The 20,020-nt window shown below is 38.9% G+C and overlaps 1 protein-coding gene across 3 annotated transcripts in view; it reads right to left on the bottom strand.

Moving 5' to 3' along the window:
- The window catches only part of LOC142349529 (uncharacterized), a 50,084-nt gene extending 33,391 nt beyond the window's left edge, over positions 1 to 16,693 (bottom strand). For 2 of the 3 annotated variants that reach the window (XM_075401153.1, XM_075401162.1), the window contains exons 1-3: positions 16,330 to 16,693; positions 1,253 to 1,445; positions 434 to 592 (exon numbers count right to left, since the gene is read on the bottom strand). In XM_075401153.1, the coding sequence (XP_075257268.1) occupies positions 434 to 592; positions 1,253 to 1,445; positions 16,330 to 16,609 (632 nt within the window). In that variant the 5' untranslated portion in view covers positions 16,610 to 16,693. The remainder of the gene's footprint in view (positions 1 to 433; positions 593 to 1,252; positions 1,446 to 16,329) is intronic. The other variant, XM_075401169.1, reaches the window with a different exon arrangement.
- Between the last annotated feature and the right edge of the window lie 3,327 nt (positions 16,694 to 20,020).

Raw genomic sequence — 20,020 nt, 5'->3', positions numbered from 1 at the left:
GAGCTCTTACTTAACCATAGCTTCAGGTTGACCATAGCCTGACCAATGTTGGCTGCAATGATGGTACCACGTGAAAGTTTCAGACGTAAAAAAGTAGCCATAGTCACCAAAAAAAGAGCAATGCTGCTCATAGAAATAATAGTCAGAAATGTGGGGAATAAAAAGAAAAAGGGCAGCTGAGAACAGGCTACTGTAGGCCTAATGCTGTTCCGCTGCGATTACGCAGGAACCAAAATTATTATTATTATTATTATTAGAAAGCTGACAGGAACCTCACCCGTGGGGCACTGTGTGTTAACTCCGCATATCTTAACACCATATAATTTGACCTCTCTATCATTCCACTCCTTAAATTAGCTTTGGTTGATTGTGATAGTTTCATATCAAGTCCTACTCGTGCAGAATAGATCCACTTTCTTTTGTTAAATCTTACTTAGGTTGCTGAGTCAGGGGATGCCGCTGTCCACGTGATACTGACTCCTCCGGAATGGCATGGAACTTATCTGCTATATTTCTTGTACTTCGTTTGAAAGTGTTCAAATAGTCCTCAAATTTATTCTGCCGAGTTGTCGAGTATCTGTATCCCTCCTCTCTAAAATTCGAAAAGTGAAACATTATGGAACCTTGATCAATTGGTTCAGATAAAAGCATGATATTTGAATTATACCACATTTTGTAAAAGAAAAATGGATTATTTTCAAAAAACGTGGCTACCTTTAAGAAATTGACAAAAACTTGTCAAAAATTACCCAATTCGGGCAGAAAAAATGTTTGGCACAATCGCCCTACAATATTTGTCGCTAATACCATGAAGTCCCTGATAATACAAAAGTAATCTTTAAAAAGAAAACATTTTTTTTCGTAATTTTGTGCATATCAATTGTTGTTTTTGCAGTATCGTTGGTATGGCCTACTGCAAGAAGAGGAGGCACTAACCTTCCCATTTAATATAGAACTTTATAAGGTGGGGAAAATTAATTATAGACCTCCTGTACCCCAGGCCAAGCTATCAATCAGACTTTTTTGTTTCTACTGATCGGACCCTTCCAGACCAAAAAATGTGTGTGATCAGACTTAAGCTTGTTCAAACTTGGCCATGATCAGAGTTTAGGCAGACTTTGAGTAGTGTCCTTGACCGTGTACTTATGAGTGTTTCTCATGGTCTGATAGTAAAGGTCTTTGAACGGGAACTCTACCACCTCCCATCCCCCATTAGTAGTTGACAAAGAAATTATTTAAAGTTATAATTTACGGTGTCGTCTCAACAATCGGGGGACCAACTGGCACGTTGAATTTCTCATGTCTTCCCTGAAGAGTCCTGGACATAGCCAGTGGTTCTTTGGAATACCACTCCCTCAGAGAGAAGTAGGGATCTTCTTGGTTGAATGTTGGGAACCCAATTGGTACGGAGTACTTGATCACAGTGGATATTGCTTGCTTCGTCACTAACATATAGTGGCCATATGTTTCTTTACTATTTTAAACAAATAACATATGAGCAACCACCAAGATGAATTTTACTTCTGGAGGTTTCGCTGTCAATCAGCTTTCTGCTTGATAATTTAAAGGGTTAAATGGTTTTTAAAAAAGAAATCACCTTGTTGCAAATAAACCCATTGTAATTCCCATACTTTAAGTATCATATTTTCCACAATCATCCACATTTGTCGCCAGCGATTGTTTGCTGTCGAGAAGTACCCTTATGAGATCATTTCGTTCTAGCATCATAAGAACTTCAGTTCTTAGCTATGAAAGCGGTTGACTCTGATGAAACATGGGGTATTTTCCTTTCGTTTATGCCACCAATCGTTTGTTTCGCATCTCGAAAATACAGAGCGCGTGCCGTTACATTATAAATAAAATCGTTTTACAAAATATAGCACGTACGATTGGGAGTTGCAAATATCTTGCACCCACTAGGATGGGACGCACAAATGAAAAAGATACGAAAGATGGTTGAGCATGAAAGAACAATATTGTGAAAATTGTTCCAACGTTTCTTTAGAAATGGGGGGAAAATGCCCAGCCAGATGCATTCCTTTTGTGCCTCCAGCTTAGTGGGAGCCGGGGTCGAGGTGTTCCACCATTATTAGGCAAGAATAAGGGTCTAAAGCACATTCCTCTCTTAATTAGCTGGGAAAAGAGTGTAAGAGCCCAATTTCGAGGAAAGTACACTTTTTTTTACATTCTTTACACTCGTTAGTCCACTCTTGCTACACTCTCAAAAACACGCTATAATTAAATTTTATGACCACCGTTACTACACTGTTTTCCCTGGGTGAAGCCTGTTGCAAGGTGTGTCAGTGCGCGTAAAGCGAAAAAGTATGTAAAAATATTCACTGAATCTGTACACAACATTGAATCTGTAAAAGCTGGTAGTGCTGCAATATTGAAAACTATTCAAGAGAAACCCGAATTTAAAGCAAACAAAAACTGGGCAATTTTTTTTCAACTGACAAATTTTCCCTTGCTTTGTTCTATAAAAATATTTTGTCCTTTAATTCTTCTTTTTTCACTCTTTTTTCTACTTTTTCCGCCGTTATTAAGGGTATCACAAACGGTGTAATATTCATACACGCTTTACACTCTTTTCCCCGATCCCTCGACCGTGGTGCCCGGATTTGAGTCTCATTAGAGTTCAGTACTGCCAGGTACCATTTTCAGAAGATTTTTACGATGTCAACAGTTCTGAGGATGGCATATAACAGGCATTTCATGGTAAATTCAGAGTACGAATATGAAAAGAGTCTGACAGTAATGGTGCTTTTTGCTGATTGTATAATGAATGAACTGACTTCAGACTGAATTTGTTCTGATAAGTATGAAAACAGGTGGAAATCCCGTTTCAGATATACTACAAAAATGTTTTTGAAAAAACACTTATTAAGAGATAAATAAAAGAATTATAATCTAATAGTTAGAATATAATCTAATAGACAGCTCCTAATGGAGGGGGATCCATTTCGACAAAGAATTTTGCAAAGTCTGGGTTGGGTTGGGCGTATATCTCTTGTTGGGGGTTATTTAGTTGTTAACCAGGCAAGTAAAGACAAACAAGTAAAGTCTAACAGATACATTAACTAATCTGGTGAATGTGACCACACGCGTGTTCTGGTCATTTCGGCAAAAAAATGCCGGCAGTCAAAAGTCAACCACGCAAGAAAAACGTTACCAATAATATACGGGAGAAAGATTTACAATTTTGCAACAAAAATGCTACCTCTGAATGACGTGGGAAGTTGCAATTTCTCATGTGACAAAAATTAACCAAAACTTTTGACGACATAAAACACAATAATTCGCTTACGCACTTGTATAGATACTCCGTATATAAATTGGCGGGACTCATTTGCAAGAAGGACATTGATTAATATCTATGTCAAGGAAATTTTCTCCATCGGAGGAGAACCCGTCAGATCTAGTGCGAAAACGGCTGGCCATTGTCCGTGTGGTCACAGTATTCACGCCATTAATCATTGAAGACTATTTAACGTACAAAAGGACCACATACGACTAGAGTGCCTCTTTGAAGAGTTTGGGCGATCAAATTGATTGACATTTGGTAACCACACTTTGTTTTCACTTCATGAGGACCTCAGTATAGACCTGGAATTTATGAAGGCAAAATATTTCCAAAAAGAGAGGGGGTAAAAACGCCTGTTGAAGTGGAGGCTAAATCTTTTCATAAACCCCGGGAATGTTTAATACACACAAATTGCTGTCGAAGAAAAAATGCCTTAGTTCTGTCGAAGACCGTCTTTTGTTAAATCCAGGTCTAGAATAGGGCACATTTCTTCAAATCATTACGTGGCCAATGGCAGTTCGCTATCAAAAATTGGAATGTAGAACAGCGTGCTTAAAAACAGAACGCAAGAGCAGATTTTAAAATATGCATGGGTACAGTCTTTAAAGATGTATATCTGGGATGTTTTGGTTTCATAAAAACTAGCGGGAGCACTTGGGTGTAGCGCAGTTTATTGTTCCAGTAAATTGTTTTAGGGGTCTTGCGAGGTATTGAGGTTGATATATCTCGACAAACATCCTCGTTGGAATAGCAGGAATCAGTGCTAGTATATTATGAGACTCGAGTCCGGGTGCTGTTTTTATGCAGCTCCAAAGCAAACGAGAGCCTTATTTTTGCATAAATGTTTGTTGAGCGCAACGCAAGCCGTAATAGGAAAATGGGATCTATTCTGTTTCGGCCCCCCAGCTTAGTGAGCAAAGTTTTTTTAATGACCTCCAGGCGCACGTGCTATTTTCTTACATAGTAACGTGCTATATAACAACATATAATTTTTAACTGTGGGTCATAAAAAGCACTGGGGTGGCCGAAACAGAGTAGATCCGAAAAATGGACATGAAAACAAGCCGATAGTTATGTAATGTTCATGTAATCGATCAGAAATAAAACATTGTAAACTGATAAACTGAAGAGCGTGCATACTACTTCAATTTGGATCTTTTCCATTTGTGCCCCACAGGTTAGTACGTGCATACTTTGGGTTTTTCCCATTATAGCCCCCATGAAATTATAGCCCCCAATTTTGGGATAATTATCATGATGGGGGGGGGGGGGGCTATAGGTTATCTGACCACTAAGCTGGGGGGGACTATAATGGGAAAGACCGCATAATTTTTATCCTCAGACGCACGCCCCATATCTTTGCATGATGATTTACTAATTAAGGACGCGTCGTTTGTAGGTGGGGATGCAAAAAGTACTGGGAGACAAAAACGGAAAGGCTCGTTTAATTTATAACGGATTCCAATGCACCAAAGAGACAGAAATACCCCAATTTTTAGACATCTAGTTGATATGCGCTTCAGCGGACCGCTGACCATGACCGTGTCTATCATCCGCTGTTAGATGTGATCCCGAAACTGTGGGTGATGCCGAAGCTGCAACGCTCGCGAATCGTGGACGGTGGCCCGACAGGGACAACTTGAAATGCCGTTATTCAAAATTTTGCGGCTTACTTGACCTCATTTTTGAAATTCAGCTTGCCTGCCTATAGGCTTGCTTGACATGCTAAATATAAATGTGCTATGTAATGTCACGTGCTTTTCAGCTGGGGGTGTATAACATAGTGGGAGGCACAAACGGAAATCATCTACATGGTTGCTTTTGTTCTTCAGTAAATTTTTATTGTAAGAGATATTAAGCATTTGGGATTTACATTTTTATATTTGTAAATCCCAATAGAGATATTAAGTTAACGCTCCTGATGAGTGGATTTTAATTTCAAAATACAATTTCTACAAAAAAGTGAACATCAATAGTATATAAACACTGTCTCAAGAGAGAGGGGGATTATCCTACGATACTTAAACATGGATAATAGGGGATTATCCTAGACGGAAAGGGATTGAGGTGATTAGGCCGCCTTGAAACTCATTTTTCCGTCATGACAACCCTAGCGACGGTTGATTTGAAAGCCATTCACGAAATTTACAATGAATTGAAAAAGGATTATTCTCAATACGGTGAAATGTTTCGTTATTTCTTGGCAATGTGTCAGTACTTGGATCCTGACCTTGATTTTGATATTGCAATGAAGATGAGACCCCATGGTGGACTGGTTGGTATTGATAATTCTTCACTGAACAAGTATTTCAAATGTTACAAAATTTCGAGGTTGCGTGCTATAGTTCACGACCCTTCAAGTTTTGTCTTTGAATATAGTGAAAAAGGGCCGGGCTATACTTATGTTCTACCTTGTGCAGTGACAAACGAGTACCTTGGTCATGTGACAGGACTTAACTTCTGTCTGTATGTAAAAACTTTCAAAAGCAATTTTTTCAGTTTGCTAGGATGTTGAAATCACGAACATTTGTTCTTGATTTTGAAGGCTTTCGCAATAAAAGGACTGGTTTTCTTATTAAAAAACTAGCTGTTTTGTCCAAAAATTATTGCGACACTGTGTCAGTTTCACCCCAAACATACTGTTTTCGAGTGAGAGACGATCATACAGTAGGGTGTCAAAATATCTCCATGGCTTGAATTGGGATAGTGGAGATCGTCCATATTGTTATTTGCAACAAAGATGTGATAGCATAGCACTTCGATTTCCCTTGGCAATTTTTCATGCGAAGGGAACAGAATAAAAAGAAACTCTTCAGAAATTTCTCTTATTTTATTATGTCCAAAAATTTGAAACTTTTTCACAAGACATCAATTTGCACTTTACATGTTTTAAGCTATCCTAAAAGACAAAGCAATAAACACAGTGCAAAAGAAAGCCACACTTTTTTTTACCAGCGGCTAACGAATGAATCGACCATCCGAGAAAGCAGCACTGTCTTTGCTTCAAGTGAACTTGTCCCCACAATATAAGTGGTTTAAAGTTGTATAGCGGATGAGAATCAATTGACAGTTACATTTGTCAAAAAGGAAAAAGTTGACAGTCGTGGTAAAACTGTACTGAGGGAACACCAATTTGCCTGTAAAGGAGCTGAAATAGAAGCCTTCAAGAAATACCTGTCGCTTTGGAGTACTTTTAATTGAACTATGTCTTTGGAAGAGAAAATGCGAAAGCTGAACTAACCCCTTCACCTATGCTCAAGCGTGCAGTACCAGTTCTGATGTCACTGACCGATAAAAGCCTTCCTGCTGAAATCAGAAAATGAATTGAAAAAAAACAACGTACAGTCAATTGTTTTCTGAGACAAAACTGACAGAGAAAACGCGAACTACACCATTACTATTATTGATGATAATCAAAAACTCACAATTTGCATCTAATGAAATTTATATAAACAAACAATCAAACTTACTTCTTTTTAAAAAATTTATTTTGAAATGAGCAAATCAGAGGATCAGTTAGATACGGGCGGTCAATAATTGACTTAGTGTTTGATGATAATCACTGTGAAAGGCGATCATGGAGGTTTTGTAATTCAAGGATACCACGATCAGAATTTGTTTATTTTACACAAGTTTTCATTATAAATTTTCTGATTAATGTTTCTCTGGTAAAACTGGTGTTTTCTTCAGCTTGAATGTGAAGAGTCTACATTTTGGTTTTCTTTTCTTTCTTGTACAGTTGGATACGCACTTACCAACCCAAAATTATGAATAAAATCATTTCAACAACTGACTGGTTGTTTATAGCCGTTTGCGGTCCGTCATGTTGTGGAAAAACAGAACTTATTTTCAGAATGTTACCCGAAAACACTTTTTCTCCGAAGTTCCTCTAAATTTTTTATTTCAACCAACATGAACAACCCAAATTTAGGTCACTAGAGGCAAAATTAAAGATACAGTTTACCAAATTTTCAAGCTTCGATTTGATATAGGAGCTCGAAAACTGTCTGTTGGTGTTTGACAATTCATACGAAGTAATTTTCGATGACAAAGAGTTTTTCGAAATTGGCTACAGCCAGCGTCACAAAAATATTAGTGTAATTTACGTGAAACAAAATTTATTTCAGCAAAGTAAATGGTCATGATCTATCGATGTTAATACAACACACATCATTTTATTTTAATCACCGCGTGACATTCAACAGTATGGTTTAATTGGTCAACAATTTAATAACAAGCAATTTTTGAAAGATAGCTACGAGCTAGCAACCAAACAGCCCTTTGGTCATTTACTGATCAATCTGGATTCGAAAACTTTAGATGTTTTACGCTACATCTCCTATGTTGTTCCACCAGCACCATCCCTTTTTTGCCTTCCCTTAGCTAAAGCTGTTATAACCAATTTGAGTAATGAGAGAGAAAGAACTTTTTATGCTGCGGCGAATGTTAGAGACATCGGACATAAAATCAAAAGAACTAATCAAGTCGGAACGAAATAGTTTTATTAATTTTGTTTGCGAGTGTTTGCTTAATGTTGTCAACGGTAACGTTCCCGTCAAAAAAACATTGATACAAGGCCATGAAAATTCATTTTATAAACTTTTATTTAAACAAACAAGTTTAAAAATTAAAAGGCAGATTTTTGCTGAAAACACGGTTTTTTTTAAAAGGTTTTGCTCTCTTGTGTTACCTTCATCTAAGGAAGTGATAATGCATACTGAAGAATTTGTTTTAATTACCAAAAAAATGTTTATGTCAACGCAACTGGCAAAAAGTCCTGTCTACAAACGGAAAGCCACGCAATTGTCTCTAATTCAAAGAAACATGTTACAAAAAACAGAAAAAAAGTGAAAAAGAGGACGGAGCAGTCCAGACAGAACCCAGCATTAATGTTGAAACAGACCATGAGGAAAAGAGGAGCCCATGAGTGATGACAGTGAAATTGAACCTATTGTGAAAAAAGTACAACTACAACGTTTCAGTCTATAATGAGAGAATTGGGAGTGATGGAGAAAAACAAGATAGGAAGAGCAGAAATCCCCGACGGTATCCATTGAAGATCCAGTCGGTATCATTCATATTGATAACCAACCACTTGGCTTAAAAAGGTCAATTTTTTGTATAACAAACAGCAATCAACAAAGAAAATTGATACTAAGAAATATTCTAGAGAGCGATTAGCTCTCGAACTTCCACCTCATTTAATTTCGTATACATATGCCAGACAGATATTGGAAGCATCTGAAAGCTAGGGACACATCTTACCAAGCAAACGAGAACAATTAGGAAGCTGTTATCAAGTTACAAAACAAACAAAAACGGACACAAGAGAAAAGACGGCAGAAGACGAGACCAAACAGCAAAAATGGTCTTACTTCTTCTGAGAAAAAAATGTTGGACCAACTATATTTGAAGTGACCTGCATGGTTTGGAAACCCAACGCGATTAAAAAGCCAAAGCAGGTTATAGTTTGTAAAGTTATGATTTACTTGGAAACCAAGCCATCTTTTACAAAATATCACCCAATTCATTTACAACTTCTCACACTTAAAGTAATAATAAGAGATATAAGTGAAATTTGCTCCGTTGACTTGGCTTATGTGGACAAACAAGCAAAATACAACAGAAATGTCAAATGTTTATTGGTTGTGGTCGACTGTCTTTCCAGATACCTTCGCGTGGAGCGCTTAAAAACGAAGTACGCAAGGGAAACTGTCTTGGCCTTTGAAAAAATGATAAAAAACAAGCAACCACAAAAAGTGTGGGTCGCTTATAGTACAGAGTTTCTTGGAGCCTTCAAAACTTTCTGCAACAAACGAGGAATTCATTTAAACAGCACTTTTAGTGAAAAAAAGTCTGCATTCGCAGAGCGGAACATTCCATAACTAAAAAACATTATCTAAAAGTACCTTCAAGAAAAGTGGACATACTCCTACATTGATAAACTGGATCAATTTGTGCAAACAATTATTTCAGAGGTCAGCCGAGTAACCAAACTTGCTCCAATAAAGTCACTCAGAAATATGATCCTTGATTTGTCTCTTTGAGTGCTCAAACAATCAAATTTCAGAGACCCAAATCTTACGTGGGAGATTTTGTTAGAATTGTCAAAAAGGACGAGGCCTTAAGGAAAGGGTATAAACAATCTTTCACTGACGAAGTTTTTGAAGTAGAAAACTTCGAAACCTTCAATCCACCAACGTCTTCACTTATTGACGCAATCGGTGAAAACATTGAAGGCAAATTTTATCAACCAGAGTTCCAAATTATTCAAGTAGAGAAAAATGAGTGAAAACTGTTTGACCGATGAATTCACTGTGCATGTTTTTTCGTCTGCTTCAATAGAAACTTTTGACTGTAACTCTCAGTTCATTTGGAAACTTTTTCAATGATGAAATTCAACTCGCTTGTGACTGGAGAGTAGCTCTAAGTGAGATCATTTTGCCAACAAAAATTGAAAATATTGTAAATGAAACATGATAGTATACAGATTAAAAGGGTAAAAAGACAGCCAGAAAAAGGCTACCGAAGCCAATTTGATCTCTCGTCCGTATAACGGAGAAAAATTGTCCATCATGACAGGAACTTATAACTCAGTTGTTGACATGCTAACTCCTACCAAACGAACTGTTGGACTAGGAAATTTTTCATTCAGAGAGATAAAGAAAACTGTAAAGTTTGAAATTTTTTTGGGCAAAAATGAAGGAATTACTTTTCCCAGTCAAAAAATTCAGAGCATTATCGGTTTTCGGGCATTCCAGATGGCAGTGGAGTACACATAGGGTACAAAATGAAAAGCGCAACATCAAACAGACTTGCCTTCAGTCTGATGTAAAAACGAAAGCAATTTCTTCAGTTTGCTGGAATGTTGAAATCACGACCAGCTGTTCTTGATTTTGAAGGCTTTCGTCATAAAAACTGGTTTTCTTTTAAGAAAACTAGCTGTTTCGACAGAAAATTATTGCGACACTGTGTCATTTCTATCCCCAACTTCAATCAACATACTGTCTCCGAGTGAGAGACGATAATACAGTTGGGTGTCAAATTATCTCCATGGCTTGAATTGGGATAGTGGAGATCGTCCATATTGTTATTTGCAACAAAGATGTGATAGCATAGCACTTCGATTTCCCTTGGCAATTTTTCATGCGAAGGGAACAGAATGAAAAGAAACTCTTCAGAAACTTCTCTTATTTTATTATGTCCTAAAATTTGAAACATTTTCTCAAGAAACCAATTTGCACTTTACTTGTTTTAAGCTGTCCTGAGGGACAAAGAAATAAACACTGTGCAAAAATAAGCTAAACATTTTTCCCAGTGTCTAACGAATGAATCAACCATCCGAGAAAGCAGCACTTTCTTTACTTCAAGTGAACTTGTCCCCACAATATAAGTGGTTTAAAGTTGTATAGCGGATGAGAATCAATTGACAGTTACATTTGTCAAAAAGGAAAAAGTTGACAGTCGTGGTCAAACTGTACTGAGGGAACACCAATTTGCCTGTAAAGGAGCTGAAATAGAAGCCTTCAAGAAATACCTGTCGCTTTGGAGTACTTTTAATTGAACTATGTCTTTGGAAGAGAAAATGCGCAAGCTGAACTAACCCCTTCACCTATGCTCAAGCGTGCAGTACCAGTTCTGATGTCACTGACCGATAAAAGCCTTCCTGCTGAAATTAGAAAATAAATGGAAAAAAAACAACGTACAGTCAATTGTTTTCTGAGACAAAACTGACAGAGAAAACGCGAACTACACCATTACTATTATTGACGATAATCAAAAACTCACAATTTGCATCTAATGAAATTTATATAAAGAAACAATCAAACTTACTTCTTTTTAAAAAAAGTTATTTTGAAATAAGCAAATGAGAGGAACAGTTAGATACGGGCGGTCAATAATTGACATTCCAGCAAACTGAAAAAACTGCTTTTGAAAGTTTTTTCATACAGACAGAAGGCAAGTCCTGTCGCGTGACCAAGGTACTCGATTGTCACTGGACAAGGTAAGACATAAGAATAGCCCGGCCCTTTTTCACTATATTCAAAGACAAAACTTGAAGCGTCGTGAAGTATTGCATGCAACCTCAAAATTTTGTTAGACTTGAAATACTTGTTCAGAGGAGAATACTGTCAAACTGAAAAATTTGCTTTTGAAAGTTTTTACATACATAAGTGAAGACGTTGGTGGATTGAAGGCTTCTAAGTTTTCTACTTCAAAAACTTCGTCAGTGAAAGATTGTTTATACCCTTTCCTGAAGGCCTCGTCTTTTTTGACAATTTTAACAAAATCCCCAATGTAAATGTTTGGTTACTGAAATTTGATTGTTTGAGCAATCAAAGAGACAAATCGAGGAACATATTTTGTATTGACTTGGTTTGTATTGACTTGGTTTGGAGCAAGCTTGGTTACTCGGTTGACCCCTCAATTAATTGTTTTCTTAAATTGATCCAGTTTTCACAAATGATCCACTCTGCGAATGCAGATTTTTTTCACTAAAAGTGCTGTATATATGAACTCCTCGTTTGTCGCAGAAGGTTTTGAAGGCTTCTAGAAACTCTGTACCATACTCAACCCACACTTTTTGTGGTTGCTTGTTTTTTATCATTTTTTTAAAGGCCAAGACAGTTTCCATTGCGTACTTCGTTTTTAAGGGCTCCGCGCGAAGGTATCTGGAAAGACAGTCGACCGCAACCAATAAACATTTGACATTTCTGTTGTAATTTGCTTGTTTGTCCTTATAAGCCAAGTCAACGGACCAAATTTCACTTATATCTCTTATTATTACTTTAATTCTGGGAAGTTGTAAATAAATTGGGTGATATTTTTTAAAAGATGGCTTGGTTTTCAAGTAAGTCTTAACTTTACAAACTATAACTTGCTTTGGCTTTTTAATCGCGTCGAGTTTCCAAACCATGCAGTTCCTTTTAAATTCAGTTGGTCCAACGTTTTTTTTATCAGAAAAAGTAAGAACATTTTTGATGTTTGGTCTCGTCTTCTGCCGTCTTTTTTCTTGTGTCCGTTTTAGTTTGCTTGTTAACTTGATAACAGCTTCTTGATTGTTCTCGCGGGCTTGCAAAAATGTCTTCATTGCTTTCAGATGCTTCCAAGTTCTGTTTGGCATAGGTGTTCGAAACTAAATGAGGTGGAAGCTCGAGAGCTAATAACGCTCTAGAATAATTTTTAGTATCAATTTTCTTTGTTGACTGCTGTGTGTTATACAAAAAGTTGACTTTTTTTAAGCCAACTGGTTGGTTATCAATATGAATGATACCGCCTGGATCTTCAATGAATACCGTCGAGGATTTCTGCTCTTCCGATCTTCTTTTTCTCCATCACCCCCAAATCTCTCATTATTGACTGAAACGTTGTAGTTGTACTTTTTTTGACAATCGGTTCATTTTCAATGTAATCACTCATGGGCTCCTCTTTTCCTCATGATCTATTTCAACATTTATGCTGCATTCTGTCTGGACTGCTCCTTCCTCTTTTTCACTTTTTTCTGGTTTTTCTAACATGTTTCTTTGAATGAGAGACAATTGCCTGGCTTTCTGTTTGTAGACAGGATTATCAATATTTTCACTTTTTGCGAGTTGCGTTGACACAAACATTTTTTTGGGAAATAAAATAAATTCTTCAGCATGCATTATCACTTCTTTAGATGAAGGTAACACGAGAGAGCAATACCTTTTAAAAGAACCGTGTTTTTAGCAAAAATCTGCCTTTTCTTTTATTTTTTAAACTTGTTTGCTTGGATAAAAGTTTTTTAAGTGAATTTTTGTGGCCTTGTTTCAATGTTTTCTTGACGGTAAAGTTACCGTTGACAACATTAAGAAAACGCTCGCAAAGAAAGTTAAAAAAACTATTTGGTTCCGACTTGACTAGTTCTTTTGATTTTATGTCCGATGTCTTTAACAATCGCCGCAGCATACAAAGTTCTTTCTCTCTCATTACTCAAATTGGTTATAACAGCTTTAGCTGGGGGAAGGTAAAGAACAGATGGTCCTGGTGAAACAATATTGGAGCAGTAACGTAAAACGTCTGATGTTTTTGGATCCAGATCGATCAGTAAATGACCAAGGAGCTGTTTGTTTGCTAGCTTGTAGCTATCTTTTAAAAATTGCGTGTTATTGAGCTGTCAACCAATTAGACCAATCTGTTGAATGTCACGGGGTGATTTGAAAAAAAAGATGTGTGTTGTATTTAGATCATTAGTTCGTGACCATTTAATTTGTTGAAAAAAATTGTGTTTTACGTAAATTACACTAATGTTTTTTTGAGTTCTTGTTTTAGCCATTTTCGAACCTTCCTTGTCAATGAAAATTTCTTCGCATGAATCATCAAACACAAACAGCCTGTTTTCGAGCTCCGATATCAAATCGAAGCTTCAAAATTTGGTAAACTGTATGTTTAATTTTGCCTCTAGGGACTTAAATTTGGGTTGTTCATGTTGGTTGAAATAAAAAATCGAGAGCAAATTTGAAGAAAAAGTGTTTTCGAGTAACATTCTGAAAATAAGATCTGTTTTTCCACAACATGACGGACCGCAAACGGCCATAAACAAACAGTCAGTTGTTGAAATGATTTAATTCATAATTTTGGGTTGGGAAGTGCGTATTCAACTGTACAAGGAAGAAGAGAAAACCAAAATGTAGACTCTTCACGTTCAAGCCGAAAAAACACCAGTTTTACCAGAAAAATAATAATGAGAAAAATTATAATGAAAACTAGTGTAAAACAAACAACTTCTGATCGTGGTATCCTTGAATTACAAAACCTCCATGATCGTCTTTCATAGTGATTATAATCAAACACTAAGTCAGTTATTGCCCCCGCCCGTATCTATCTTATCCTCTGCTTTGCTCATTTCAAAATAATTTTTTTAAAAAAAAGAGGTAAATTTGGTTGTTTCATTGTATAATTTTCATAAGATAAAAATTGTATCTCCAGTACAGGCATATTGGCGTTTTCTCAGTACAGTTTCACCACGACTGTCAACTTTTTCCTCTTTGACAAATGTAACTGTCAATTGATTTTCATCCGCTATAGAACTGTAAACCACTAAAATTGGGGGACAAGTTCTTTTGAAGTAAAGAGAGTGCTGCTTTCTCGGACCGTCGATTCATTCGTTAGCCACTGTTAAAAAAGTGTAGCTTTTTTTGCACAGTGCTTATTTCTTTGTATTTTAGGACAGCTTAAATCATGTAAAGTGCAAATTGGTGTCTTGAGAAAAAGTTTCAAAATTTTGGACATAATAAAATAAGAGAAGTTTCTGAAGAGCTTATGTTTTTTCTGTTCCCTTCACCTTGAAAGTCGCCAAGGGAAATCGAAGTGCTATGCTATCAAATTTTTGTTGCAAATAACAATATGGATGATCTCCTCTATCCCATTTCAAGCCATGGAGATATTTTGACACACAATTGAATGATTGTCTCTCACTCAAAGACAGTATGTTGATTGAATTTGGGGATAAGAATGACACAGTGTCGCAATATATTTCTGTCAAAACAGCTAGTTCTTTGATAGTAAAACCGGACTTTTTATGGCGAAAACCATCAAAATCAAGAACTGGTCGTGACTTTAACATTCCAGCAAATTGAAAAAATTGCTTTTGTAAGTTTTTACATACAGACAGAAGGCAAGTCCTGTCACGTGACCAAAATACTCGTTTGTCACTGGACAAGGTAAGACATAAGAATAGCCCGGCCATTTTTTTACTATATTCAAAGACAAAACCTGAAGCGTCGTGAAGTATAGCATGCAACCTCAAAATTTTTTAAGACTTGAAATTCTTGTCCAGAGAAGAATTATCGGATGTATTCTCTTTCGCCCTCCCCAAGTGTTTTTTGTGACCCCCCGTTACAAATTATATGTTGTTACATAGCACGTTACTATGTAAGAAAAAAGCACGTGCGCCTGGGGGTCATAAAAGATTTATGCTTACTAACCTGGGGGGGGGGGCAAAACAGAATAGATCCGAATTATCAATACCAACCAGTCCACCATAGGGTCTCATTTTCATAGCAATATCAAAATCAAGGTCAGGATCCAAGTACTGACTTGCTGCCAGGAAATAAAGAAACATTTCACCGTATTGAGAATACTCCTTTTTCAATTACTTGTAAATTTCGTGAATAGCTTTCAAATCAACTGTCGCTAGGTTTGTCATGACGGAAAAATGAGTTTCAAGGCGGCCTAATCCCCCTAATCTTTTTCCATCTAGGATAACCCCCTATTATCCCATGTTTAAGTATCGTAGGATAACCCCCCTCTCTCTCGAGACAGTATTTATTTACTACTAACATCTGGACTATCTCTAAACGAAAATCAACCCCTAAAGTAAACATATCGTTGCTTAGAGGCATTTTCGCATTTATTTTCTGGATTTATTCTGTTCCTCCTCCCCCAGGGTCTTTCCCACTATAGCCCCCCCCCATGAAACTATAGCCCCCCATTATGGTATATTTACCATGATTGGGGGGGCTATAGGTTATCTGACCACTAAGCTGGGGGGGCTATAATGGGAAAGACCCCTCCCCCATCTTAGTGGGCATATATCTTCTACGCACCCCGAGGCGCACGTGCTAATTTTTTTTATAAATAGTAACGTGACCTATGATAACTGAATTTGTAACTGTGGTGCATAAAAAGCACTGGGGGTGGGTACAGAAAAGATCCTATTTGTCTTTACTATAATCACATCAAAAATTTGGTACATGGTTAGTTTAGATCCGAAACCCAGAATAGATCCGAAACCAATCATGTCAAAGATTTCCGACAATGATTTTGTAGCTTATGCTGGCTCTTGTGGACCAGGTATTCCGGTCTTTCACGTTATAGCCACCATATAAAATTATAGCCCCTACTATGGTATAATTATCATGATTTATCATGATGGGGGCTATAGCTTATCTGACCACTATAAGCGGAGGGGGAGGGGGAGGGGGGGGGGGGGGCTATAATGTGAAGACCCGGGAGTACATCAAAATGGAGCTATAATTTCATGTGGTTGTGGAAACATATGCCTGGGTCTCGTATACAACTGACTGGCTCTTTATTAAACCCAATCAGTTCACGAGAGTTAGGCCTCTCTGTGAATGCTTCTATCTGCTTCTCAACTGGTTGAGACCAGAAATCGTCCCAGAGCACCTTTCGAACCTGGTAGTGCAATTTTCTGCCATCTGTATGGGCGCGGTATCCTTCCAAGGGAGGGGGAAACCAAGGGTAACTTTCCTTTGGTACTATACTTTTCTCAGGGTGCATCCCATACCCCATAAAAGGGTCCACGGTATTGCGGGAGGTCATTTGTTAAACGAACTTGGTTGTGTGGTTTCTTTGGTTGCTGCTGCGTTTGGTTGTCGTTGTTTGCAACTGTAATGATAGGCGTGATCTGTGTTTCCAACTGCGCACGTGCAATTTGTGCCGAAGAAATAATTGAAGATGCAAAACTGTCATTAATCGGTAACCCAGGATGAAGTCCGCGACCCAAGACAGGTATTGGCCAGACCGACCATACCCAAAACAGGCTTTGGCCAGACCAACAATACCCAAAGATAGGTATTGGCCAGACCGAGCAGACTTTGGCTACCATTGGCCAGACTGACCAGACATTGTCCAGACCATTGGGCAGACCGAACAGACCTTAGGCCAGACCGTTGTCCAGACCATCGGCCAGACCGTTGTCCAGTCCAATGACCAGACCAAACAGACCCTAGGACAGACCATTGTCCAGACCGTAGGCCAGACCATCGGCCAGACCGTTGTCCAGTCCAATGGCCAGACCGAACAGACCCTAGGTCAGACCATTGTCCAGACCGTAGGCCAGACCATCGGCCAGACCGTTGTCCAGACCATTGGCCAGACCGAACAGATCCTAGGCCAGACTATTAGCCAGACTCATTTAAACGTGTATAGGCATCCAATAAAATTTATAATTTCTTCGTTTCATTTTTTTGAATGACAAATGAATATGCGATTTTAAAAAAAAATTATTCAAAAAAACGGTCAATTTAAAGACAAAAGCAAATTTCAAAAGAAGGTTAATGAAGTATTCTAATCATCTAGAAGTAGATGTCGTTTACCATTTATCTGCTATTTTGAAAAACAGTAGATAAATGGTAGCTATTTTGAAAAACAGTCAATACAGCACGCATTTATACAATTTGGCTCTTATTTGGCTGGACCTCTAGGCCTTGAAATTAGGTATTGGCCAGACCGAACAGACCAAAATATGGGTATTGGCCAGACCGAACAGACAGAAATATGGGTATTGGCCAGACCGAACAGACCGAAATATGGGTATTGGCCAGACCGAACAGACCAAAATATAGGTATTGGCCAGACCGAACAGACCGAAATTTGGGTATTGGCCAGACCGAACAGGCCGAAATTTGGGTATTGGCCAGACCGAACAGACCGAAATATGGGTATTGGCCAGACCGAAGAGACCGAAATATGGCTATTGGCCAGACCGAACAGACCGAAATATGGGTATTCGCCAGACCGAACAGACTAAAATTGCATTTGGCCAGACGGAAGGCGCGAACCAAATTTTTTCCAGACCATTGTGGACGGTCGCGCCGGACCCCACTGCCCGAGACCCAAGTCGGTCTGGCCAATATCTGTCTTGGGTCGCGGACTTCATCCTGGGAAATGCTTCCATTAATGCATCAGCGGTATACTTACCGTAGTTTGAATGTTGGGTTTTTATGCTTGCACTAAGCTGGAGGGGTGTGGGTTGTATAACGTGAAAGATCCATAATATGGGTAATGGCCAGACCGAACAGACCAACATTTGCTGCTGGCTAAACGGAAGTCGCGACTGAATCTTTTTCCAAACCAAAGATTTGGGTCTCAACGAACCCCCTGCCTGGGTCTCAAGTCAGCCCGGCCATTACATGCTCTGAATCGCAGACATCACCCTACGTAACCACGGTTTGAAAAACCTCCCCAGGATGAAGTCCGCGGCCCAAGAAAGGTATTGGCCAGACCGACTTGGGTCGCGGACAGGGGGGTCCGATGCGACCGTCCACAATGGTCTGGAAAAATTGTGGGTCGTGCCTTCCGTCTGGCCAATGACAATTTTAGTCTGTTCGGTCTGGCGAATACCCATATTTCGGTCTATTCGGTCTGGCCAATATCCATATTTTGGTCTGTTAGGTCTGGCCAATACCCAAATTTCGGCCTGTTCGGTCTGGCCAATACCCAAATTTCGGTCTTTTCGGTGTGGCCAATACCCATATTTCGGTCTGTTCGATCTGGCCGATACCTATATTTCGGTCTCTTCAGTGTGGCCAAAACCAATATCTCGGTCTGTTCGTCTGGCCAATACCCATATATCGGTATGTTCGGTCTGGCCAATACCCATATTTTGGTCTGTTCAGTCTGGCCAATACCCACATTTCGGTCTGTTCGGTCTGGCCAATACCCATATTTCTGTCTGTTCGGTCTGGCCAATACCAATATTTCGGTCTGTTCGGTCTGCCCAAGACCAATATCTCGGTCGGTTCGGTCTGGCCAATACCCATATTTTGGTCTGTTCAGTCTGGCCAATACCCATATTTTGGTCTGTTCGGTCTGGCCAATACCCATATTTCTGTCTGTTTGGTCTGCCCAATACCCATATTTTGGTCTGTTCAGTCTGGCCAATACCCATATTTCGGTCTGTTTGGTCTGGCCAATACCCATAATTTGGTTCAAGATAGTCTTAAAATTTTTGGCACGACTGGTTTCTCGAATCACTGTCGAACAATTTCTGATTTCTGATTGTTCGCGCTACTTCAAACAATTTCGCACAATTTCGCACAATTTCGCACCTTTTCCCGGAATTTCGGTTCATACTCCAATTATTGTCTGGACTGTCGAGTCATGGGTGTTTTGCGTCTGGATCGTCTGGTTCAACTTCCAGGACCTCCCACTACCACTACTACTACTACTACCACTACTGCTACTACTACTACTACTATTACTACAACTATTACTGCTGCTACTACTACTACTACCCAAAAATGCCAACGCTGCTAGGATGGTGATTCTTTTTAAAGCCGTCGCTTCTTAGGTCTGATCGATTCTTAGGTCTGCTAAAAACGAGCACAATTTCTAAAAACCAGCTAAAACTTGTTCATGGCTGATTATGGTTTGGATGGGTCTGATCATGGCAAGAGAAAATACGAGTTAAAAACGATTTTGTATGAAAAACGATCTATAGTCCGGTCAACGGTCTGGACAATGGTCTGGCCTAAGGTCTGTTCGGTCTGGCCATTAATCTGGACAACGGTCTGGCGGATGGTCTGGCCTACGGTCTGGACAAGGGTCTGGCCTAGGGTCTGTTCGGTCTGGCCATTGGTCTGGACAACGGTCTGGCCGATGTTCTGGACAACGGTCTGGCTTAGGGTCTGTTCGGTCTGCCCAATGGTCTGCATAATGTCTGGTCAGTCTGGCCAATGGTGTCCAAAGTCTGTTCAGTCTGGCCAATGGTGGCCAAAGTCTGCTCGGTCTGGCCAATACCTATCTTTGGGTATTGTCGGACTAGCCAATGCCTGTTTTGGGTATGGTCGGTCTGGCCAATACCTATCTTGGGTCGCGAACTTCATCTTGGGTCACAACCGAACACTTGCCTGCTGTGAAGTCAATCTTTTGCTGAGCCAGGTAAACACTTATACCTCTTCAAGTTAAGGTCACAGATAAACTGGAACAGATTGTCAAACAGGGCGTCCT

The sequence above is a fragment of the Convolutriloba macropyga genome, chromosome 1 (genome assembly GCF_964194025.1).
Source record: "Convolutriloba macropyga chromosome 1, txConMacr16.3, whole genome shotgun sequence".
NCBI lineage: Eukaryota > Metazoa > Xenacoelomorpha > Acoela > Convolutidae > Convolutriloba > Convolutriloba macropyga.
Note: the sequence above shows the minus strand (reverse complement) of the source record. Positions and strands in the feature narration are given on the sequence as shown.